We start from the raw sequence: 26492 nt of genomic DNA, 5'->3' as shown, positions 1-26492 counted from the left end.
AGAAGTACTTCTACTCGTACTTGAGTATGTTTTTTCGTCGCAACTTCTACTTCTACTTGAGTAGCTTTTTTGACTACTTTGACCACCTCTGGCAATAACACTGCGAATTGAACGAGAAATACCAATACTACATCAGAAAAGCGGAAATATATTTTATGTCTTTTGTCGAGACAGTTTTAACGGTGGTCTGCTAAAACAGACCTAACACTCAAAAAGTCAGAGCCCACTTTTCCAGATTAGTACACGCCATGGGCTGCTTGATTACGATATGATGAGTAAATGCTAGATTTGGAAAAGGTAGTTTCAAACGTTATGATGGGCCATATTTACTGTGATGAAATAATGTCATTTGGGCGACAATGCGGTGTAATGCAACCTGCAACCTAAATAATATTCACTTCCTTGAAAAAATATTTGTAACTCTATATCTACTCGATGTGAAGCGCGACGGAAATTCTGGATTTGACTTAAATTTTCTTAAAATTTAAAGTTAGAACTCCGTGAAAACAGCCCGAGAATTCCCCAGTTTCTCTTTCTAATTGGAGGGTTACACTACTTCTACTTCACAAACTGAAATTAGCGAAAAGTAAGTAAGTTGATCACAAAATATTACGAAGTAGAAGTAGAAGTAGCGAATATTCTATCTACTTGAGTAAGTACCAGAAGTAGAGGAAAACTACTTGAGTACTTCGAAAAAGTAGAAGTACTTCGTTACTGACCACCTCTGCCTACAACTCATAGTTATTGATACGTGTATGAGCGCGAGTTTCATATTTCAGAATCTCTCAACAGTCAAAATCTGCCATGCCGTCACACTATGCGTTGAGATTGCAAACATTCTGTTTTTTCTTCAATATTTGTGATATGAAGATAAAGGGAGGTGCAAAGATTTTCACTATCGTCAAGGAGATCGTGTCGAAAAAAGCTTTAGGAACACTGCTCTAAAATGATCCGACTATAATAGGTCTGTTAAGTTCGATCTTGTGCTAGAAAAGCTTCGACAGTTCCTGGCATGTTACCAGGCCCTGACGTCTCAGAGAGCGTCGAACAATGTTTTCAATAACAACACTGGTCAACACCGGAGTTTGATCAATTACAATATTTTAATAAAATTACAATTACTTCCTTGCATGTTTCAATTGTTCAATGCGAAAAATATCAAATTACAATTACAATTACTGTTAAACATGTAATTAATTACAATTATAATTACAATTACTTTTAAACAGGTAATTGATTCAGTAAAGAGGTGTTCTTTGACAGCGTAGCGACGTAATTAGCAACAATCTCAAGCTCTTCATGTTTCATTCCTGATATGTAGAATACCCTTTAGTTAAAAAAGAAACTCGAACGTATTCGAACTATTCCTAATCATGAGTACTGCAAACTTCAAGCACAGAAAAATTTTCAAGCGACTGTTAAGAACCAAAGGTTTGAGCGACTAACAGCGAATAGGCTACAGGACAGTCAATGAAATGTAATCAAACGATTAGGCTACTCAGAGCTGAGTCAGGATAATGAAATGTAATTGGTGAGGCGTCAGGGATAAGGATGATACCGATAAGGTGCGTGAAATTAAAATAAATGCAAAAGGAAAGAACCTCCTGATAACTGGAAATTACAATATTTTGGTTCGCATATACATTTTCACTTGCTCGGAAACTGTTAGATTGCATTTGATGAACATTAGGGTGCGAAAAGTTTCTTGCCCAATTTGACCAAGATTGGAGGTTACCGGCTACCGGCTTTGACCGTGGTGTAGGAAATGGTTCAGCACAGGTTTCAGAAAAGTTTATTTGCTGTTCATCCATTTTTGAAATATTAATATTTAGTTTAACCAACTGGTTCTCTAACTTTTTTAGACACGCCCTCCTTTATGACAGTGAATATTTCGTGCCCCCCCCCCCCTTATCGTCATAGCACACAAGGAAACCAGAAAGTTAGCAATCCTTACATATAGTTTGATGGTATGGAAGGTTACGACTGTTGATGAGAGAATTCTCCAATACGAAATTCAGACTATACACCGAGCAACAACCATAAAACGGAGGTGAATCGGTGCAAGCGCGGAAAAGATTTCAGTTCACTGGAGCGTCGCGCCCCGTAGATGCTTTTACGCCGCCCAAGAGGGCACGTCCCCAGTTTGAGAACCACTGGTTTAGCCTATATTGTAATTCACAAAGTTTTCTGTTGCTACTGAAGTATGGGAAACAGTTTAGCGTGACTGAATTATCTAGTTATAACGCAGCACGCATAGATCACCGATGTAAATAGGCTAATTATTACATGTTGTGACTGTTTACTAAGGCCTTGAGGTCTCTCGTCGTCATCCTGGTTCGTACCGGATTTTCATTGGTGCGACGAATAAATGATTGATTAAATGATTATTTTATGATGTGATTGTCAGGTTTCCATGAAAATGTAATTGAGATTGTAATTGAGCAAAATTTTGATCAAATTACAATTACAATTACAATTACACAAAATAGAAATGCTTCAATTACAATTACAATTACATGAATTACATGAATTACAAATTACAATTGATCCAACTCTGGTCAACACATATTTTTAGGCAGACAAAGTAAGAGTGGTTTTGGGGGTTCCGAAGGGCACTGATTGCGAATACGACCTTGTTTTTTTCAAATTGGGCCTATTTTTGGAGATAATCCATGGGGCTATTTTCGACTGAAATCTTATATTTTCGCTGTATGGGCTAGATAAAAAAAAACGGCTCAGTGGTACTTGATATTTTGACTCGCTGCAGACTGTTTTAAATCAAAATACATCAACAGAATTATATTTAGGGTTTTTAGATTTATCATAATTGGAGACTTTCACCGATATCATGTACATAAATAAACTCCAATCATGTATATAAGTATTTACCTAAATCAGGCAACCTTTTTGCTATTCACGACCGTATTGCGATTATTTATGTAGCCTACGGCCGCATTCCTGTGCATCAGCCGTAATCGACTAACTGGGCGCCAAATACCCATGTTATACCGTCCATGTCCATGTCAGTTGAATTCCAGACTTATATAATTTCTCATATCGGCTTACTATACATACCAAAATCGCGATTGGCCATGTTTTGAACAATCACCATGAAAGCGATGGTAGCGCGAACTGCGAAAAAATTTTCAGATTCACAATTAAATTTCGTCATCATTTCATATATCTCACATATTGCAATCAAATATTTATCCTTTATCAGTCCATGTGATCAGATCCACTGGTGGAGTTGATAGAGGTAGTGTCTTCCGAAATTTAGGGCAGTTGGTATTGGTCACTTTGTTACATGCTATTATTTCCTGTCCCTCCATCAGTATTGTCGGTAGGCTTAGCGGAATATATTGGAATCGCCTGAACCAGTGGTTCCCAACCTTTTTGGGTGTCGGGACCACATTTCAAACTTTTGAGTACGAATGGAGCCGCATGAAAACACTTAAATATAGGCTACTTATAACGAAAATTTAAAGGTAGCTAGCCTACCTCTGCTCTCACCATCCAGCTAATTGAAAAGCATGCACATGCTGCACATGGACTTCTATAGATTCTATATTGGTTATTATAGCATTGATACAAGCAAATTAGCGAGTACTATAATGTCGTGATGTGATTGCTCTTCATACTTTCCTGCACTTCATACACAAGTTTGCGGGGAATTATACGCTGAGCCATGTTGGATTTATTGCAATTTATACTTGTCTATGAGCCTTTACTTTGACGTTACTAAAATTGTGTCGAAATTTACTCCTCACTGAGACGTTATATAAAGGTCTATGACCAGCAGAACTCAAGATACATCGTTGTCTGACGGGTATTCATTAGGGGTCTTCAACAATGACTTTTTTCTCTCAAATCGTAATGGCTACTTGATAAAATTGTTAGGTTACCTAATTTAAGCCTACACACCAAATTTGGTTCATTGAAATTCCAACCACTAGCCGCATTGCTACAGGAGAAGAAAGTTTATATTTATTATATAAAAATAAAGAACAACAAATTTGAAATTTTTCTGTTCACCCCATGAAAGTGTAAGCTTGTCTCTAGAAACTATGTTCATTTTTTTTTATCCGGCTCGCCGAAATCCCAAACCTTAGTAATCCCCTCTCTCAGAGCATAGGGGCGTCCGCCGGTTTAGGGGTTTTATTTTCGTTCTTTTTCATTTTCAATTCAGTTCTTTGAACAAGCGCACTTTGAGCCTGGTTTGATTTGTACCGGGAAAGCGGGGCATTGTTCGAGTTGGCCTGACGTTTTGAGGTCTTCGTTAGGTTTTCCACCGTTTGTGGTGGGTAGTTTTATCTCCGCTTGCATGCTTATTCTCCACTCAGTAGATATTCCTCTGCTTTTAGAAGCGTAATCTTCTGTTGTACGCTTGGTGGGAGGTTTTCGATATGATTTTTTATCCTCCTCATTATCTTTTTTTTCGTTTTCATCTCCTATTTTTCTGTTATCGATATCCAGTGCCGTTTTTAGGTCCAAAATTGTTCGTTTTATTATCGAGATCATAATCCATTCTAGTTTTGTGTTTCCTACGTTGTGTTTTATCGCGTCTTCGTGGAAATTTGCGGCCAGAGCGCTTCCGACGTTGTGGAATATTTTTTTTTGCAAAATCGCATTCGATAATTATGTGGTGGATATTATCTTGTTTTGAATTGCAAAATTTGCAGTTGAGGTCGAGTAGTTTGTTTTGTTTGTCGAATATTAGGTTTCTGCTTTTTCGTTTTTCTCCGAATATATATCCCCCTCTTGCTGTCCTGTAGTTTATTATCATTTCTTTATTGGTTATCGTTTTGCGGCCAAATAATTTTTCCTGTAGTACTTTTTCCATTTTACTTTTTTTCCAAGTTTTGTTCTGATTTGTGTTTGATTCTCCTTCAGTTTTTTAACCACTTTGTATATTTCGTTATGCGTCGCTTTCTGCCATTCCTCGTTTGTCCACGCGATTTTTTTTATGAATTTCCAGATTTTCTTTCCATCTTTTTGGTGTTGGGTGTCTGTGTAGCTCGTTGTTTTTGTAAAGTTTTGCATTTATTTCTTTTATTCTTGTGCCTATCTCGTATATAGCGTGTCTGTGCCATATTTCGTTCGGTCTTTCGATGTTTTTCAGGATCGCGATTTTTTCTAGTTCGCATGCGTGGGCACGGGATTCTATATCCGGCATTTCGAATCCGCCGTTGTCTTTTTCGGCAATCATTGTTTTTCGTGCGATTGCCTCTATTTTTCCCGGGGCCCATACGAATTTGAAATACATTCTCTCTATTTCTTTCTGATCTTCTTTTGGTATGGGTATCACTCGGGCATTGTAAATTACTTGTGTCGTGACCAGGGTGTTCAGAATTGTTCTCTTGCCGACCCATGTTAGTTTCCGATTTGGGTGAGCGTTTAGGATTCTCTTTATTTTTCTTTTCATGCATGTTTTATTTATTTGATTAGCACCGAAAAGTTGTCCTAAAATTTTGATAGTCGGGTGCTTTTGGTTTTCGTATCTGCTGTTTCTGTGAATTTGTGGTTGATTGATGTGCAATATTTCGGTTTTGGCGTGGTTCAGTTTGACCGGTGGCCCGCTCGTATTTCTCGAATTCTTTGAAGACGTGTCGTAGATCCTCCTCGTTGCCCAAGTAACAGGTTATATCATCTGCGTACTGTTGCAGTTTAATAGTTTCCTGGCCTATTCGGAAGGGTCTAATTTTTTCATTTCTCTCGATCTTTCTGGCAAGAGGGTCGCAACTTATGGCATAGAGAGCCATACTCAGAGGGCAGCCTTGCCTGATACCACGGCCGATATGGATGGCGTTGGTCGGGGCCCCGTTGATTATAATTTTAGTCGTAGCTGTTCTATATATGTTCTTGATGATCTTGATGAAGTGTTCGGGGAGTTCGTATTTTTCTAAGATTTTATACAGGTAGCTGTGGTGAAGGCGGTCAAACGCTTTTTCCTGGTCTAGGTTAACGATGACAAGTTCTTTCTTCCTATCTTTTGCAAATTCTATGGCGGCCTGTTTGTTTCTTAGAATGTCCGTGATCTGCCTATTTCGGATTGCACATTTCTGTGTTTTGTTGATTAGGTTCGGCAGGATTGGCTTCAATCTGTTGGCCAAGATCCCGGTCAAAATTTCATAGTCTGTGTTGAGTAATGTTATTGGGCGCCAGTTTTTTAGCTTTTTCGGATCTCCTTTTTTATATATTGTGGTTGCGATTCCATTTTTCCATGTTTCGCACAGGCCGCCAAAGAAGTATGCATTATTCAGTACCTCAAGTAGGTCTTGTTTTATGGTTCCCCAGAAACACGTGTAGAACTCCCTCGAGAGGCCATCTGATCCAGGTGTTTCATCGTTTTTCATATTTTTAAGAACTGCCTTCAGTTCCTTTTCCTCGATGTGGTTTTTGAGGTCTTCTTTTTCAAGTTCCGAGAGTTTCAGTTCATTTATAGCGCTGAGGTAACTCTCCTGCATGTCTATGTCGTCTTGCGTTGGTTTTGCCCACAGTTTCTCGTAGAATGTTTCTTTGCCTGCGGCTGTCTCGATGATCGTTAGGATCTTGCTCTCTTTTCTTTGTTTTAGTTTTTGATAGAAATATTTGGTAGGTTTCTCATTCTGTTCTAGGTTCGTTATCTTGTGTAGCCTACATTGGTATCTTGTTCTCTCATCTTCGAGCGCTTTGAGCTCTTTGATTTTGTCTACAGCTACGTTGGTATTGTCAGGGGTATCGCAAGTACTATCAGAATCGTTTTGTAGCATTGCTATTTCCTCTTGTAGCTTTTTGATTTTGTTTGTCTCGGCAATTCTCTTGTTCCGCCCATGTTGTTTTAGGTGTGCCTTGGCGTAGTCCCACCAATCGTATACGTCTTCGTATAGGTGTTTCTTTTTTTGGGCTTTTTTGTATATATTTTTTATTTCTGTTTGCAGGCATTCGTCGTCGTAGTGTCGGGTGTCATTTTTCCAGACCCCGTGTCTTCTTTGGTTCTTGTATAATCGTTTTTGTTTGGAATATGTGGTCCGAAACGGTGTTCAGTTTATATGTGCAGGCTGTTATATGTGGTAGGAATCTCTCTGACGCGTATACTCGATCTATTCGGCGTGATTGGAAGGTTTTCATTACAGTATATATTTTTTATATGGGTTGCGCCATCTCCAGATATCCCTGATTTTAAAGATATTTGTGAATGTCTTCCATATCTTCGCTGCCGGAGTCAGTTTGAAATTTGCCACGTTTTTTGAATACAGTCTATCTGTCACTATGTTGAAGTCTCCAACGACAACTGCGTTGTCTGGGTCGTTCTCTATGTGACTGGTTAGCGTGCGGTAAACCTCTGTTTGCCACCGGCCCATGTCTGAGGGCCCATATACGTTGTACAGGTTCGTTTTCTGGTCTGTTTCTTTGTTTGTTAGAAGCTATCACTATTTCACTTTCTATTGCATATTGTTGTTCCCATTCTTCCTCGATAAAGATTCCGGTACCTTTGAAGTAGTACCGTTTCTTCTCTCTGTCCGTCCACATTTGGTATTTGTCGATGTGGTTGGGGTAATATTTTAGGTTATTCTTCCTGCTCCAGTTTTTCAGTTGGTTTATGTCGCCTTCATGCGTTTCTTGAAAGCATATTATGTTCCATGTTCCATGTGGCCTCTGTTTTCATTAGGTTTTTCAGTTTGTTCCAGTGTGTCGTGATTCCGTTCACGTTCAAGGAGACTATATTCAAAGCCATTTCTGTGCAGGGGTACGGGGTTGGTTCTATTTAGTGGGTTTTCGTTTCCGTTTTGTCTAACTTCTTTCTGGCTTTGGTTAGGTTGTTTTCATTTGGTGGACTGCGTCCGTCGTTGGTTCGTTTGCTCAGTGAGCGGCTCAAGCCGAAGAATTCCTCCTTTGTGAAAGTGTTTCTCTTCTCGAACTGTTTGCGCAGTTTGTGTGTTCGACCACTTTTTGGTTTGTTTCGTTTTTTTTTTGTTGCTTTTGCGCGTGTTCCTCATTTTCGCTTTCGTTTATTTGACCCTCTTCGTCGCTCGTTACGATCTGTAGTCTCTCTTCATTCGTTGCTACGCTGTTGGCGTCTTCTTCTTCTAGTTCTGGTTCTGGTCTGATGGTGCTATCCAGATTGCTCTTTTCTGGATTTTCGATAATGCTCCTGAAGAGATCTTCTGCGTCATCACTATCGGTCTCGTCTTCTTTTTGTGCTACGCTGTCTTCCCCCTCTTCCTCACTTTGGGCCTGGAAAGGGTTTTGACTTAGCTGTTCTCGTGTACTGACTGATGGTTCTTCTTGTTCCACTAATGTTTCTATGTCAACCTCTTAGGATTTTCCTAGTGTCGGTGGTTTTGGTTACGAAGAGCTCCTGCATCGCCGGGTATTCGGCTGATTTTGTAGTGTGTTTTGGGCACTGGTTCTGCCTGTGTCCAAATTCTTCACATATGGCACAAGCTGTCTGGTTAGGACAGTCCTTGGCGTTATGTCCCGGCCGTAGGCATTTGTAGCATTTATTGTTTTCTATTTCCTGAGGCAGGTATGTTTTGCATGGTGCTCCACCAAGATGGATGAAAGGCGGTATTTTTCCTGCCTTATCTTCTTCAATCCATATCTGTCCGTAGCCGTTTTGTAATTCCGTGCCTTTATGGTATATCGTTTTTATTTCTTTGATAATGCCACAGTCTAATCTTTCAAATTTTCTTCGAATTTCCGTTTCTTCCACCTCGGTGGGTACCGCTCTAATGTTTATTTTTGCCACTGGCTGTCTGGGTGATTCGAGAAATATGATGCCGCTCTCCGTCAATATGCCGTCTCTCGTCTGCGCCAAGAAGTTTTCTTTTAGGTGTTCTATTTGTGAGTCTTTATTAAAGGACAGGTTAAAAGTGTTTCGTCCTATTTGGAATATTGATGTTATATGGTCTTTATCCTGTCGCAGTTTTTGGTGGGTCAAGATTGCGTCGATTACTGTTGCCGCTTGAATCTGTGATGGAACCTGTATGTCCAGAGACCGTGGTCTCGTTCCATACGTTACACGGTTTGCTATGTCATTTCTGATGGCATCTGCATATGCCATGTTCATCAAGTTGAGGTATGGGTCAGCTGGGTGGTTATCCCTGCTGAGCTGGAAGAGTCGGTGAGGCTTCTGAGGCCTAGTGGCGGCTCTTGTCTAGTAGTCTGCCTTTGTAGACAAGCCCCACTGGGATGAAGGGCAAGCAGGTTGCAGTTTGGCTGCGTGCTTCTGACGTATTACAGCAGCGGTCTGCTTTGGCACTTTGCGCGAAGAGCTGATTCAAAGATACAGCGGGGTAAGGGAAGAAATAGCTGAGAGTAGTAGTAGATATCCTTTATGCAGCTTTAGGCGATGCTATCTTCTGGATAGAAGCGATGTAGAGCGTTCTTGGTCGCTGTGTATCAAGTGTTAGCGCCTAGTTGAAAATCGATACTGCGGTACCGGTTCAGCAGAGAGTGTCGCGAAAGTCGTACAACGTCTGTCTAGACCAGGGGTGGGCAAACTACGGCCCGCGGGCCGCATGCGGCCCGCATCACCGTTCTGTGCGGCCCGCGCGAGTCTAAAGAAACTTTTTAAAAATATTGTTGAAATGCGTACTAAAAATCGAATTCTTAGTACATTTCACCATGATAATTCTAAAGCAGTGGTTCTCAAACTGGAGGGCGTGAAGGCATCTGAAGGGGGGCGTGAAGCTGAGCTCAACTGAAAATTTTTTTCGCGCTTCGCGCGATCGTAAACCTATTTGCAGGTATTGCTCGTTATTTAGCCTCAATTTCATATTAAATAAGCTCTCATCCACTGTCGTAACCTTCCATGCCATTAAACTATCCGTTCGGTTTGCTAGCTAAGGGAGGCGCGAAGTCTTTCACCATCATATGGAGGGGGGTCTTAGAAAGTTTGAGAACCACTGTTCTACGTTAAATACTTTAATAGTTCAATTTTTGGCGCGGCAGCCCGATCTCAAGGCCCACGCACTTTGCGAGGGTTCAACAGTTAAGCATCACAGAAATCCTAAGAGACATTGACATATGTCGGATCACGACTGTGATTTTAGATTGGCCACTCCAGTTTCAATTATTTCAGTGATGCAACGATTCGCGCGTGTCTTCTCTGTATGCGTAGAATTAGGGTATTTATATTTTATTTACACATAGTGGAAGCGTGTTTGAAGTTAACATGGTTATGATGCTGTCAGCACTGTGTGTCCTGGAACTGAACCAAAAGTGGAATTAGTAAATCTATGAACAGATAGCTGCTCACAGATTTAAATTTCAATCCTGTTCTAAGATCAGGACAGCCGACTTTCATCTCTATAGTTTTGACAAATTGGTTATTGAGGTCGATCAGCCTATGAAATCTCGCCACTGTTTCTGGCGCGTGTACAATATCATCAAAGCAATCTGGTTTGCTAAGCATATATATTATCTCCTTGTGCTAATTGTATAACCAAATAACAATATTGCATTTTGGATCATAATCCCAATTTTACATAGTGCGGCCCGCGAATGGATTCAGATGTTGAATGCGGCCCGCGAGCTCAAAAGTTTGCCCACCCCTGGTCTAGACAGTAACGTGTACTAGAAAGTGTAATCAAGAGTCGTACGAGATCTCAGAAGCGAGCGTCGCAGACAGAGGGAGAGAGACTTGACTCAAGGGAGAGCCGAGACTCCAAAGAAAAGTCTCGACGAGAATCGACTCAAAAGAATAGTCAAGACTCGAAGAGAAGGAGAGAAGACTCGACGAGACTTACTCGGGAAGAGGAGCCAAGTCTCGAGGAGGGAGAGGTTTGAGGGAGAAGAGTTATTTTTTTTTTTTTTTTTTGGCTCTCCGAATTGCCAGACCATTGCCGGCCCCTCTCTCAAGCATAGGGACCGGCTCCGGACTGGGGTTTTATGTTCTTCTTGGGTTATGGTTTTTTGTTCTGTTTAGCTAACTCAGGCGAGCCTAGTTTCTTGCCCGTTATCATCGGGAAAACTGGGACTCGCTTTCGCCTGTTTTTTTCTAGTATATTAGTTGTTTTTCTTTTTCCTTCTCACGACGTGCTCAGCTTCGGCCCGGTTGAGTCCGGGGGCTGGGTCACGTTCGGTTTGGCCTGGTGTTATGAGGGCTTGTTACTTATACATCTCGAGTTTGTTTTTCATTTACGGTGATCGTTCGTTTTGATCGCTCGTCTTATTTTGTATTTCGGTATTTCGGTTTACGGTAGAAGCCGTACCCACGGAAGACCGCTATGTTGGGGAGTTTCGGCTCATGTTTTGTCCCCTCCCCAGTTGGATATTCATCTTTTTTTCTCTTTATGCATCTGTTGTTGCTAGTTTTCTTTCTATGTTTTGCAAAATTTTGTTTATTTGTGTGTCCGAATGTATGATTTCCAGTCTTTTTTTGGTTTTTCGCAGTATTTTCTTCTCTAGTTTTTGGTCGCCGACTTTGATGTTGTCAATATCTAGGCTTATTTTTAGGTTTATTATCGCTTTGTTGTAGATGGATATGAGTATCCATTCTATTTTGTTTATTCCCTCGTTGTATAGGATGGCATCGCTCGATAGTTTTTTCTTCCCGAGTATTTCTGCCAAGCTTTCTTGGATTTTTTGGGAATATGCGCAGTCCGTGAGGATATGTCTGACATTGTCCTCACGCGCGCCACAAAATTTGCATGATAGGTCCAGTTTTTTTCCGTATTTATCTTGGGTGATGTTTCTGTTTCTCTTTTTTCTCCAAATATATATGCATTGTGTGCCGTTTTGTAGTTGATTATTCTTTCGTTGTTTTTGACTAGTTTTTGTCCGTAAAATCTGGTTTTAGCGATTTTACTCCATTTCACTAGTGCTCCGCTTCCTGTTCTTAGTTCGGTTTTTATTTCTTTGAGTTTTTTTACTGCTTTATATAAAGACTTGTGGGTGGCTTCCTCCCACTCTTCGTCAGTCCATTTTAGTTTTTGCGACATTTCTATATTCTCCGTCCAGCGCTTCGGTGTTGGGAATTTGTGTGGCTCGGCATTAGAATATAGTTTCGCGTTTATTTTTTTCATTTTCGTCCCAATCTCGTATGTGGCGTATTGCTGCCAGAATTCCGTAGTCTTGTCTAGCTTTTTAAGTTCCGCTATATTTTCTAACTGGCACGCCTTGATTTTTGAGGCGATGTCAGGAATCGACATACCGCCATTGTTTTGCTCCGATATTAATATTTTCCTTGCGATACTTTCCATTTTCTCTGGTCTCCAGAGGAAATGGAAGCACATTTTTTCGATGCGTTTCATAGTCTCAGTGGGCATCGGTATTGCTCTTGCGTTATATATAACTTGGGTGGTCACCATACTGTCCAATATGGTTTTTTTCCCTACCCAGGTTAGGTTGCGGTCTTTGTATGCGTATATGACGCGTCTTATTTTTGCGATCCTGTTTTCCCAAGTTGCCTTTATCTGATCTTTTCCGTATATTTGTCCCAGTATCTTTATGTCCGTTTTTTTGAGTTTCTCTAATTGTGGGTTTCTTGTGGTGTATGTTGATTTTGGGTTCAAATGTAGTATTTCTGTCTTTGCCGGGTTGAGTTTTTGTCCTGTTGCTTTTTCAAAAGTGTCAAATTCCTTGAAGATGTTTGTTAGTTCCTGTTCTTTTGTTATGAAGACGGTCATATCGTCAGCATATTGCTGTATTTTCATTATTTTCTTTCCGATGTTTATGCCGCTTATTCCGCTGTTGTTTTCTATTCTGCGGGCGAGTGGGTCGCAGACAATCGCGTACAGGGCCATGCTCAGAGGACAGCCCTGCCTGATGCCTCTTCTGAGTTGTATCGGGTTGGTCTGAGCTCCGTTAACGATGATTTTGCTGGTAGCGGAGTTGTAAATGTTTTTGATGAGTTTGACGAGGTTAGCCGGAAGGTCGTAGTTCTCTAGAATTTTATATAGGAAGGTATGATTTATTAGGTCGAAGGCTTTCTGTTGGTCCAAATTGATTATAAGTAGTTCCTTTTTCCTTTCGTTTGCGTAGTCCATAGCTGCTTGTATATTTTTGAGTATGTCGCTAATTTTTCTGTCTTTTATGGCACATTTTTGAGACGGGTTTATCAAATTCGGGAGAATTGTGCTTATTCTTTTTGCCACTATTCCTGTCAATATTTTATAATCTGTATTTAGGAGAGTTATAGGTCTCCAGTTTCTCAGATCGTTCGGGTTGCCTTTTTTTATAAATCAGTGTTGTTGTTCCTTCCTTCCATGTTTCGCTGAGACCTCCGAATTGGTATGCATTATTTAAGAGTTCCTGCAGGTCTTTTTTGAGGAAGCTCCAATATCTTGCGTAGAACTCCTTGGATAGCCCATCCGGGCCGGGGGTTTTGTTATTTTCCATGTCCATTACTATTTTCCTTATCTCTGATTCCTCTAGGTGGGTTTCGAGGTTTGCCTTTTCGTTTTCTGTAATTTTTATATCCGCTATGGTGTCGATGTAGATCTTTTGTCGACTGTTGTTTTCGGTTTCTGGGGTTTTCCATAGGTTTTTATAGAAGGTCTCTATCTCCTTCAAGATCTCTTCCTTTGTTGTTAATTTTCGCCCCGATTCGTTCTCCATAGCGGTTATTGCTTTGTTTGTCTTCCTTTGCTTGATTTTACTAAAAAAGTATTTAGTAGGTTTCTCACCCTCTTCCATGTCCTTGATCTTATGTATTTTACAAGCGTACTCTATCTGTTTTTGCTCAATTTCTTTGAGTTGTTTGATTTCTGCGTACGCTTCATCTCCATCGTCTTCTTCGTTTTGTTTTCGCGCTATGATGGTATTTAGCTGTTCTATTTCTCGTATCTCGGCTTTTCTTTTATCATTGCCGTATTTTACTAGGTGTTTCTTGACTTTTTTCTTAAAGTCGTCCCACCACTCGTAGATGGTCATGAACGAGGGTTTATTTTTGCTACATTTCTCGTGTAGCTTTCGTAGTTCATTATATAAATTCTCGTCGTCATACATTCTGCAATCATTCTTCCACTCGCCTTTTCCCCACCTAATTTGTTCGATATCTTTTATGGTTATGCGCTGCATGTATGTGTGGTCTGCAATCGTGTTGAGTTGGTATCGCGACCTGCTTCTGTTTAGCAGGTCGTTTGAAACGTATATCCTGTCTACTCTTCTAGATTGGATAGCTTTGATGACAGTGTAGAGTTTAACTCTCGGGTTGTGCCATCGCCATATGTCCCTAAATTTGTAATTCCTGATGAATTCTTTCCAGTGTTTCGCGGCGGGTGTTAGTTTAAAGTTTGTCCTATTTTTCGAGTCTATTCGCTCAGTGACGATGTTAAAATCCCCGCAGACTATTGTGTCGAGAGGTGTCTTGATTAGTTCGCTAATTATCAATTTGTAGACGTCTGTCTGCGCCCTTCCTACGTCTGATGGCGCGTACACATTCCAGACTCTGGTTTGTGTATTGGTTTCTTTTTCCGTTAGCGTTAACATTGGAGCCTGTGCTCCTTCACTATCATGTTATGTATATCATATTTTTCTTTGAGAACGTTTTTTGTGAACATTCCCGTCTCTCTAAAATACAGCTTCTTATTTCCTTCCTCATCGGTCCAGTCCGTTTTATTTTCTATGTGGTTTGGATGGTATGTCATATCGTTGGCGTTGGCCCAATTTTTTATTTTTTTGATGTTTGCTCTATGTGTTTCCTGAACGCATGTTATTTGCCACTTTTTGTCCGTATTGAGCAGATTTTTTATTCGCCGCCAGTGGTTTTCCATTCCATTCACATTAAGCGAGATTATTTCCAGATCCACTTAAAATATTAGGTGGGGGTAGGTTGGTTATTGTGGTGGTAGTTTGGGTTGCAGTTCATTTAGTTTCTTTTTCGCTTTTGTTTGTTTTTGTCGTCCGGTGGGCTGCGTTGGTCGTTGGATCGTTTGCTCGGTGATCGAGTCGCTCCGAAGAATTCCCCGGCCGTGAAAGTTCTGTTTTCGAATCTCTTCCGTAGTTCGTGCGTGTGTCCGCCTTTTGGCTTATTTTTGTTTTCTTTCTGGTTGCTGTTTTCATTATCCGTATCTGTTTCATCTTCTGTTGTTATTATTTGGAGTGGAGTGTCTGTTTTGTTACTGCAGGTTTCGTCACCGTCATCGTCACCCGGACGTATCGTGGTGTCTAGATCACTCTTTTGCGTATCTTGGGATTTTGTGAGTTGTTCGAATAGGTCGTCTACGTCTGCGTCTGTTATTGAGTCGCTTTTTTGTGTTTCCCCCTTTGCCTCATCCTCCATGTGATTTGGGGGAGAGTCTCTGCCAGGTTCTGCTTGTGTCTCTGTCTGCTCTTCCTGTTCTAAGATGGAGTGTCGGTCAACCTCTAACACTTTCTTTGTACGTTTGTCTTTTGTTTCAAATAGGTGCGGCAAAGTGTGTTGTGTGTTGGGTATTATGTTGTTTTGCGGGCACTCATTTATTCTGTGCCCGTATTGTTTGCAGACTGTGCAGGCCGTTTGGTTGGGGCAGTCCTTTGCGTTATGTCCCGGCAGTAGGCATCTGTAACACACTTCACTTTCTATCTCTTGTGGTAGGTATACTTTGCACGATGCTCCACCAAGGTAAAGGAAGGGTGGTATTTTTCCTGGTTTATAGTCTTCTACCCAGGCCTGTCTATATCCGTTCTGGATATTTGTGGCTCTGTGATAGATGATCTTAATTTCTTTGACGTGGCCACAGTCGAGTTGCTCCAGTTTGTTTCTTACTTCCTCTTCCTCTACCTCGGTAGGTACCGCTCTTATGTTTACTCTTACTACCGGCTTCCTCGGATGTTCGAGAAATATCAATCCGCTTTCTGTTCTTATTCCGTTTTCGGTGTTTTCCAAGAAGTGTTGTTTAAGCTCCTCTGTGCGCGCTTCCTTGTTAAAGGTAAGGTTATATGTGTTGCGCCCGATTTGGAATATGGAGAGGATGTGTTCCTTTTCCTTCTTCAACTGTGGGTGTGTTATTATTGCGTCTATGACTGCCGATGCCTGGATTTGTGCGGGCACAAGCAGGTCGAGCGACCTGGGTCTTGTCCCGTATGTAATCCTATTGCTGTTGATGTTTTCATTTCTTATTGCGTTGGCGTATGCCATATTAAAATGGCCTGGGAAGCTGATTTTCCCTACTGGTAAGTGGTGTCTGCGTCTACTGCAGTCCACTGTATGTAGTCCACGTCCGCTATTTGTCAGCTAAGCCTGTATATCTTTAGCAGTATGGTAACTACAAGCAAGGTTTGCTGCAACTTCAGGCTGCTTTAGCGTGTCTGTTGAACGCGTTTTTAAAGGCGTTTCTGCGCGCTTTCGAGAACTGATACTGTAGTATCAGACTAGCGTAGACTAGCGTACGATCACCGTCTAGGCGGTGTCGTAGCGCTTTTGTAATTTAAAAGGAAAGCCAGACAGTCTCCCGTCGCCTCAAGGTAGAGGCGCGAGAGAAAGGAGAAAGTGGAGGCTTGACTCAAGAGAGAGTCAAGTCTCCAAAGAAAAGACTCAACAAGTCCTGACTCGAGAGAGAGAGTCAGGACTCGAAGAGAAAAGACTCTACTAGAGTTGACTCACTAAGACGAGTCAAGCTCCAGTAGAGGTAGAAACAGACTCCTTTAGACCTGACTCACGAAGACGAGTCAGGTCAACTTTTATTTATTGCATCGCACGGAAAAGAAGCTTATTGCTACAATTGCAATAATAATATTAAGTATGCAACACAATATCGTTTTGTATGCAACAAACTGATATTTACAATATTATAACATGTATAACAAGTTTCAACATAAATTCGTTGACGCACTAAATGCAAGATTTGCCCACGGTTTTTTTTTAGGACGCTGCCCGTTCGATATTGACAGGGTCTTGCGAGTTCGGTTTCGGAATATCGGAAAGTCTTCGTGTTTGTAGCATCCGCTCGTATGGCAGGTTGCAATGGAAAACTAGGGCCGCAAGAGGGCAGTGTTGTTCAAGCCTAGCGCGCGCGCCCGCTCTTTGATTTCGCTCAGAATTTCTCACGTTTTCTCGTCTTCCTCGATCTGGGGTCTCCTTTCAATTCTTCTCAGCATTGAATTTTGGATCCATTTTGTGTCAATTTCCGGTCTGTTCTTGATTTTTCTGTTTCTTGCTTGCCAAATGGTCTGTTTGAAAATGGAGATCAATTTAATTAGCGAATTGATGTTACTTCTCTTGGTGGGTTCATTCAGCTTCATTAGTATGATGCTTCCAAGATCGGCATTCTGCTTCCGTTCGTTGGTGGTTTCTTCCCAAAGGTCTAGAAAGAGACGTATTACTGTTTGGGTGGCTTTGCATTTGGTAAAGAGGTGCACGTGAGTTTCTGTGTGAATTTCACAAAAAGCGCAATGCGCCGTTTTCGCGGCCAATCTTGCATACATCCTATCCCTGGTTGGGAGTAGGTTGTGGGCTATTCTCCAGTTGAGGTGTATTTGGTCTTTCGTTAGGCAGCTGCTGTGAATGTTGTTCCAGCTTGGACCCTCCATTTCCCTTATTTCTCTTCGGTGCTCCTTTTCCAGCGTGTCTTGATATATTCTCTTGCTTTTGTCTATATTCTCCTTTTCTATTTGAAGGTCTTTCAACGTCTCGTTGGTCTGTTTCCAGTGCGCGAGTGGCTGAAAGGAATGGGGTCTGGAGTTATTCAAAGGGACTGTTCGGTACCTTTTCAAGAGGATGGAGAGCTGGTGATCTAATCTCCTTTCCCAGTCTTCCTTTGGTGTTTTTTCGGAATTTTTTACGAATCTTCTTGCGTGCTTGGTGAACATGAGGTCCGTTATTCTTGGAATGTCGATTAGATCGAGCCCTCCTTTGTCCGTTTTTTGGATCACTTTTTCGTAGTCCATTCTTTTGTCCTTTTCAAAGATTAAAGTCATTATCTCTCCTCTTAACCTAGCACGCATACCTTTTGGAAATCTCGATGTCGCAGCCGCGTATGTAAAGAGAGGTAAGATGTTTGAGCGAATGAGTGATATCTTCTCGTGGGCCTTGAAGTTCATTTTTTGCATTTCTTGCAGCTTGTCCACTGCAGTGTCGAGCGAGTTTTTCCATCGCGGTTCAGTTGTCTTTTCATCCTGGGTTATAGTGAGACCGAGAATTGTTAGCTGTTTAACCATCATGCTTTTGTGTGATTTTTTCCTCCATTTTTTTCGTTCGTAGCTTATGGCTTGCGTTTTTTCCTCGTTTATCTCTAGTGCGCTCGCTTCTCCAAAACTGCGGATAATGTGCATTGCTTGTTCCGCGTCTTTTTCTTCGGCCAGCGTCAGCGTTACATCGTCAGCATAGGAGAGGACGACTGTTTGTTTTTGGAAGCCCGCCAGTCTGTGTCCCTTTATTTCCTGACTCAAGCGTTGTAGAAGCGGCTCTGTGACGATAGTGAATATTAGCATTGAAAGAGGGTCACCTTGTTTTATTCCGGAGTCGATGCGTATTCTTCCTTTGATTTGTCCGTTGAGGGATATTTTCGCTGTGCTTTTTTCATATATTTTGCGGATGAATCCCTGAAAGAGAGGGCCGAAGCCTGCGTTTTTAATTGTGCCGTACATAAAATCATGGTTTATGGAGTCGTAGGCTTTTTTAAAATCTACCGATACGATCGCTCCTTTTTCCTTATCTTTCATGTCCGCGGCAATTTCTCGTATGTGGAGATTCAGGTCTCCAATGCGACGTGGCGGATTGACAAATTGCTGCTCATGGGTTATCAGCGGGAGGACAGTTTTTATTCTGTTGGAGAATATTTTCGTTAATATTTTGTAATCTACATTTAGTAGAGATATAGGCCTGTAATTTTTGATATCGTTTCTTTCTCCTTTCTTGTAAATCACCTTGATTATTCCGCTTGCAAAATTTTCCGTTATTTCTTGTTTCAAGTAGATTTCATTGAATACCTTCGTTAGTTCTTCTGCGATTGTGTCTATATTTTGCATGTAGAATTCCGCGCTTATTCCGTCCTCTCCCGGGGTCTTGTTTTTTTGTTGCTGCATTATTGCCATCCGTAGTTCCTCCTCTTTTATTTCAGCTTCGATCTTTTCTCGCTGTTTCTCGGACATCCGTTTCTTTTGGAATCTGTAATATTGGTTTTTTATTATTTCGTTCGTGTTTTTCTTACTGTATAAGTCCTTGTAGAAGTTCTCCACAATGTTTCTTATTTCTTTCTCGTCTGTGGTTATGTCACCATCTGGCTTCTTTAGTTCGCAGATTGAGGCGTTCTCTTTCCTTGTTCTTATTTGTTTGCAAAGCGCGTATGGATCGTAGTCGAGTAACGAGTCTTCTGCCGCTTTTGCTTCCTTCCGTAGTTTCCATAGGTCTTCCATTTCCAGTTTCCAAAGTTTTCGTTTTATTCTATTGTATGCAGAAAATGGAAGGTTCTTTTTGATCACATTTTCTCTTACTGTTTCGAGTTCTTGTATGTTTTCCCTGTGCCGTTTCTCGCTTTGTCGCCTCATCTCCCGTGCTTGTTTGATTGCGAGGTGTTTGATTCGTTCTTTTATTGCGATCCACCATTCCAATTTGCCGTTGTATAGGATCGGGTACAGAGTTTTCCACTGGGCCCATTTCCGTTCCATTTCGGTTTTGTGGGTTTCTGACTCATAGATTTGAGTGTTATTCTTCCAGGTTGTTGTTCTGGTTTCACTGTTCCCCATTTTTACTACTGCGACGACTGCGTCGTGATCTGAAATGGGACATACGATATGTTTGCAATTCAATGTGGAAATACCTTTTGTGGCATAGATTCTATCTATTCTGGACATGCCCGTGGGGTAGAAGAAGGTGAAGTCCTTTTTCTCTCCGTTCTTTGCTCGGTAGAGGTCACGCACTCCCATCGTTTGCATTATCGCATTGCTGTATCTGGCGTCTCCATCGTTTTTTGCTGTATGTGTCGGTTGTCGATCCAGCTTTGCGTTGTCTACTCCATTGAAGTCCCCGGCTACGATGTGGTTGGTCGTATCGCTTGTTCTTGCCGCTAATTGCCTTAGCTGACCCCTTCTTAGTGCTCTGTTATTAAAACCGTGCAGGTTTGTTATTGTCAGATTTTGGGTACCTGTCTGTATCCTGATTCGAAGGAATCTTCCGCTGGCATCTGCTTTCTGGTTAGTCACCTTCATGTGATTTATTCTATTGGAGAGCAGGATTGCCGTTCCAGCCGGTCTTCCGTTGTCGGAATTCCATATGGCTCTCCCCCCCATTGTTTAGTCCACTCCTGTTCGAATTCAATTGTGGCGTGGGTCTCCTGGAGGCAGGTGATATCGGCTCCATTTTTCTTAATAAAATCATATATCAATTTTCTTTTATGATTATTGTTCATACCATTGGTGTTCAGCGTCAGAATCTTCAGTCGCCTCTTCGTCAGTGTGCTGTTGAAATTCCTTTCTTTTTCTGCTTGGGTTTTGAGCACTTGGGGCAGTGATTGTACATCCTCGCGGCGTCCTCATTGACTAGCGCTCCACAGCAGTTGGTGATCTCGCATACTCGTTTACATATTCCGCAGATGATTTGCGTCTCTTTTCGCATTTGCTTTCCGTTTATGATGAGCTGATCAGTTCGGTTGCAGCATGCTTCTATGAAAGAATGTTCTGTTTTACATGCCATACATGTACATACCTTGGCGTCGACCAGGAAGGATATCGGTTTCCCGCAGTTTGTGCATGTTATCTTTGCCTGCTTTTCTCCCGCATAGCTGTGATGCCTTGTTATAGGATTTGCAAAATCTCCTGAGTCGGTACTTGTCCTTGGTCTTTTTAGGCTAGTTTCCATCTCATTGTTGCTGTCGTTTTCTCTGTTAAGGGAATCAGACGATTGTTCAAACCAATCCTCATTTCTTACCTCCTCCGAGCTTTCTGATATCGCAAAAATATCTTCCATATCTGTTTCTATTTCTTTCACCTCTTTCTTGCTCGGCGATAAGTTGCATACGGGCGTCTTGGATGTGCCCTGTTGTTCGCTCGTTCCGGCTCGTGATTCTGCGTCATCATCGCTCTCTTTTCCTTTTATGGAATCGCATTCTTCTCTCGTTTGCTCTCTCGCGTCTTCCCTTCGCGCTGATTGGTTGTTGTTTCCCGACGTGTCCAAGATCGTCATCGGTGACGTCTCGCTCTCATCGTCTCCCACTGGTGGTCGTTCCGGTGAATGCTCCTCTGGTCTCGGCGCTTCGCCCTGCGTATCTCCTTTTATGGTATTGGGTGTTTCCTGTTTCTCTGCGTCTCCCTTTGGCGGATCTGCGGTATTTGGGATTTCGGTTAGCGGATTATCATATATTCCCATACCTTCCATGCTATTTTGTATTGTTTCCTCATAGTTTCGTCTTTTCCTCTCTATTCCTGTTGGCCGTATGGTTTTCTTGGTTCTTTTGGGGCATAGGCGCATGTAATGTCCCGGTTCCTCGCAATAGGCGCATGTGTGTATTTGACCTCTGTATCTGACCGTGATTCTGAAGCCGTCTATGTTGATGAACGATTTGATCGGCGTTTCGTCGAGTTGTTGTTTCCCCACCAGCATGCTCCTCACTCCGTTTCGTTTTCCTAGGTCATCTTTCTGGTGAAGGATATTTTTGATCGGAATGTTGTTATTCATAAAGTATTGTTCAATTCGCTGATCAGTCATTTTAACGGGGACATAGCTTAAGTAAACCGCCGTATTTTCGGCTACATATAACCAATGGACTGGGAGAGGTGTCCCTTCACTCTTCATTTTCGTCATGTTTCTATCGACTGTAGTAACCATTATTCTATCTCGAAAGGTGAGATCAATTTGACCATTTGGGAATCTTACTATTCCCTCTATATTTTCCAAGACTATTCCTACCGTATTGAAGAAACTTATCAATTCCTTCCTGTCCGGCATTCTTGGCAGCTTAATTCCAATATCACATGATCTGTCCACAGGCTGTGATCCTCCAGCCGCATTTGCGTACGTTCCTGGAGGCTGACCTCCTTGTATATCCGTCATATCGCTTATCTATTGCACGAGTTTCTTTGAGCCCTTCGAAGCTACCATGATAAACAACTTAATACAACCAAATACTCCAACGCTCGCCAAATTTGGTTCAAAACAATCAGTCATAACACAGCATTTACGGTGGTCACCAAATTACCGTTACCGCAGGCTGTCTGTAGTGATGATGCACACCCAAGTTGGCTCAATTCAAGAGAGAGTCAAGTCTCCAAAGAAAAGACTCAACAAGTCCTGACTCGAGAGAGAGAGTCAGGACTCGAAGAGAAAAGACTCTACTAGAGTTGACTCACTAAGACGAGTCAAGCTCCAGTAGAGGTAGAAACAGACTCCTTTAGACCTGACTCACGAAGACGAGTCAGGTCCAAGGAGGTTAGAGTCTGAAGAAGACTCGAAGGAGAATCGGAAATCCAACGACGACGAAGAAAGAGCAGAAGGAGAAATTAGCCTAAGTGAAAAGTCAGACTAGGTACTCTAAGTAGTTACTGCTAATTACGGTAGTTGCCACAACGGCTCTGGATCACCTGAAAATAGCCGTTAGTCGATACTTACGCGGGTTGCGAACCTTAATACAACCAAATACTCCAGAGTTAGAAGGAGTGTAGTGAGTAGCCCAGGCGAAAGAGTTCTAGTCTAGCTACGGCATCTATTACGACAAGGTATTTTTAAGACTTACGGTAGGTACAACAGCTAAGATACAGTTCAAGACGTACTACAACCAAATACTCCAAAAGATGTTCACCAAACTTGGTTCAATTTCAAAGCTTACACTTTCATGGGGGGGACAGAAAAATTTCAAATTTCTTTGTTATGTATTTTTATATAGTAAATAGAAACTTTCTTGTCCTGTAGCAATGCGGCTACTGGTTGGAATCGAACCAAATTTGGTGTGTAGGCCTAAATTAGGTAACCTAACAATTTGATCAAGTGGTCCGTACGATTTGAGAAAAAAAGTCAATTTTGAAGACCCCTAGTATCCATACGTTTGACGCCAGTCTGCAAGAATTCTCTTTTCTAATTTAGAGAAGCGCGGCCTTGGACGGCTTTAGACTTTACGAATGTCCCCCATTTTAGCATTCATATACAGAAATTGCCCATAGGTATACATAGAAACAAGCAACAACTGTCCTCTGTTATGTTTTTGTGGCATATTTAGAGGTCAATCAGAGTCACAATAAGGCTTTCTTGGAGCCGCATATGTGGCTCTGAGAGCAGCGGTTGGGAATCTCTGGCCTAAACGTATCAGAAACAAATTTCTGTCATGAGAAGCACACTATACCAAGCTGGTATTTCTATATGGGGCGCATCATTTTTATCTGCTGTTCGCGTCTGTACTTTGGAGCTCAGATTGCGAAGGGCACTACTATGAAGTATAGCACTGAATCGCGGGCAGCGCGAAGAAAATTCCAAAATTATTTAAAATTCAATTATTCAAAATTTCAATTTGCCCGTTGACGGCCGCAAACACATACTAATTAAATTACGTGCCACGGCCGCACAAATTTCCTTCTACGGCCGCAGGTTGCCCACCCGTGGACCTAAATACTCAAATAACGTTGCATTAATTGAATCAGTTTTATCTCAACCACCTATTTTAAATTATTAATAATCAGTTGGAATATAATAATAATAACTTATCTTAAAGCAAAATTGGTTCTTGTACTACTTTCGGTTGTAAGCAATTTAGCGCAGTTTTTCGAAAGGTTTCAGCAATAGTATGCAATAATATGTTCGTCGCATCTGCACTGATATATTTCTTTTGTTGTTTTGATGTATTGATGCAACCTTTCCCCTTTCAATTCCATCTAATCCACAATATTATCAGAAAGTATATCGAGATGACTGAACAGGAAGTGAGATTTAATGCTCATGTTTGGTCCAAGGTTTCCATATGCAGATACCAATTCTCGGACCAACTGTTTGTAGTTGTGTGCTTTGTGATCTTCCATAAAGTTTTATGTACTACATCCTAGAAGGGATTCCATGCAGTGAGAACCAATCTCAATATGAAGTTGTAATCCTTAGTCCGTATTCGAATCTCAGATCTTTCAAAGATTCCAGATTTAAGGTTCTCGTTTGATGGATACTAAGTGTATCACTTTGCTGGCTTTGCGGAAAATTATACATTTACAAGTAAAAAGAGATGAGACGCATATGAGTATTTAGGTCAAGCTTTCCAAGGACACACTTGATTACTTTATACTCCTCTTTCATCTTGGTAGGATGACCAATTGGGACAGGAGAAAATATATTTCCATTGTGCAAAACTACAATTTTTAGGCTTGACAAACTGCTTTTTTAGCGAACAAAGTTCTCGCATCAGGTCATGTTAATATTGATGGATTAACTGAGAACGACATGACTGTTCATCAAAGCCAATTTTCTATGTGTGCGCATTATGAAAGTAGAAAAATCTGAGATTTACTTCCTACCAAGTGAAATATTCAAGGGTAAATACAGTGATTTCAAGCTTTTTAGGGGTATAAATATTTTCTCTTTTAGAGCCAATTTGGCAAAACTAATGTGATATTCGTAATCAGCAAGGGTGCCTTTATTTCGTACTAGGGAACTTATGAAATAAGGAAACTTATGGAACTTATGGAAACTCATGAAACTTATGAAAACTTAGGGAACTTATGAAAACTTATGAAATTTATGGAAATTTATGAAACTTACGGAAACTTATTAAACTTACCTCGAAACCTCGAAAACCCCAGAAACGGCTCTCAGGTGTTTTTCCAAAAATAATTTCTTCATTTTGTTGACCAGTGCTATCAATAAAAGATAGAGCTTGTAGGGCAATTTGTTGGAAAACATTTTTTAAACCAGCATTTGCATGTTTCTTGGCTACAGTATTTTTTTGGAAATAAATAAACGTTCGCCTTAAAGTCTTGTTGAAAGTATGACCAATCAATTGGAAATGTGAATAAAATAACAATTGGGCATTATTGAGCGTCCTCGAAGGGGTATTCAGTTTGGTTGAGAAAATAAGACAAATCCTCCCAAAGAAGACATATGGGCCTATAATTTGTAGAGTTAACCATCTTGTTAATACCGTTGACCGAGGCAGTCAGTTCCATTTTCGTTTTATGTAGTTCCGAAGATTTATTACCGTCGTTTGCGTTATTCTTATAGGCCCTGCGCCGTGGACCGCAACGGGTTATGCAATTGAACCACAGCAGAATGGGCCATGTTGGTTTCTCCGTATACCCATGCACGATAAAGTCGTGCAAGTTGATGTTACTGGAACGTCGACAAACGAAGTACTGAGCGAAGGCGAGCTGGACGGATCTGATGTGTGGAAGGTATAGAAATGGTCGGCCTTCTACATCATTCGTAAATAAACCGATTAGTGATAGACATTCAACATTTACGAGCGCCACTCTATAATCACGTGGCATAAATATATTCTTACGATGCGTTCTACAAGCTGATACTATTTAACATGCGTTGAAAACCACACGTGACTAGCGCCCACCTATAGCTTACATATATTCCGACGCTATAGACCTCAATGGTAAGATTTGTCAAATTCCCAGACGTCGAATCCTATATATATAACCTATATATCAGGGATGTGCACGTAAACACTTGTTGGACTCACGACGCACCACTAATCGTAGCTTTTACAATAACAACATCTCGCACCAGCCATAGTATATTATTGTTTGCGCACTATAATTACGTAATCAAAAGTCTGATTCGAAACCGGATATAGTGGCAGGCAATACAGTTCACCAGCCCGTCTGAGCTTGCGACTAGGGTTGGGCAAAATCGAGTACCGGAGTGATTCGATTCTGAATCACGAAATATGCTACGAGTCGAGTCGAGTAATCGAGTATCACTCATTATGACGCCATAACAGAATGCAGTACGTCAAAGATCAAATCTGTACCGTTTATATGCCACCACAAAGAATATAATGCCTGTTATCCATCTCTTAAAAGATACTTGGGTATTTTTTTCGACCATACCGATTTCATTCCACTTGGTGATAATGTTGACTTCGGAGATATGTTACGTCCAGTAACCTGCGTATATAGCTTTGTCCCATATAGGCTATGTTTCGTATGCTCTACGACACCGCCAATCGAGGTTTCGAGGCTTAACAGTGAAAATGAGTATCTAAACTATACCTCTCGTTGATAAATTAACTTTCAGAGGTGAGAAGCCTATAATTTCAGTACTCGAAAAAATCATATTTTACTACCCGACTCGAATCATTAAAATTGATACTCGATTCAGATTCGAGTACTCGAATCATTGTGCCCAGCCCTACTTGCGACACGCGGGACAAAATGACGTATAATTGACTTTCTGCTTTCGTTCTCTGAACAATCCTCATATTTTCGCAATTACTGATCGATTAGCACAGTGGTTCCCAACGGGGGGGGGGGGGAATTCCCCCCTTGTGGCAAATTTTGAAGTTTTTAGGGGGGAATCTGGCTTAATTTTTATGAGGAATCTAGCTTTGGCAACGTATCGAAAGATACACTGGGTTCACAAGGTTTTTAGATTTTAATGGCATAGAACTGTTAAGTAGAAATTAGTTCTTTACAATTGTATGTTTGATTGGCAGATTTCAAGCTTGTTGTAT

The 26492-nt window shown here is 41.2% G+C and overlaps 2 protein-coding genes across 2 annotated transcripts in view; one reads left to right on the top strand and one right to left on the bottom strand.

Annotated features, from left to right (window-relative positions):
* Window positions 1–26492, top strand: part of LOC145447139 (uncharacterized) — a 219047-nt gene that overhangs the window by 75608 nt on the left and 116947 nt on the right. Inside the window, exon 10 of the mRNA XM_080325560.1 lies at window positions 25031–25200. Coding sequence (XP_080181686.1) covers window positions 25031–25200 — 170 coding nt within the window. The remainder of the gene's footprint in view (window positions 1–25030; window positions 25201–26492) is intronic.
* Window positions 20294–21955, bottom strand: LOC145447126 (uncharacterized). The gene has a single exon (XM_080325547.1). It carries the CDS (start codon window positions 21890–21892, stop codon window positions 20294–20296), a length of 1599 nt encoding a protein of 532 aa, XP_080181673.1. The 5' UTR covers window positions 21893–21955.

Source organism: Botryllus schlosseri, chromosome 9 (assembly GCF_051294905.1).
Source record: "Botryllus schlosseri isolate E-star chromosome 9, Bs_hap1, whole genome shotgun sequence".
In the NCBI taxonomy this organism is placed as follows: domain Eukaryota; kingdom Metazoa; phylum Chordata; class Ascidiacea; order Stolidobranchia; family Styelidae; genus Botryllus; species Botryllus schlosseri.
This window is presented reverse-complemented; position numbering and strand designations above follow the sequence as displayed.

Excerpts from the sequence above, each read along its gene's own strand:
- LOC145447126 (XM_080325547.1), bottom strand. The coding sequence starts at position 21,892 with ATGACGGATATACAAGGAGGTCAGCCTCCAGGAACGTACGCAAATGCG.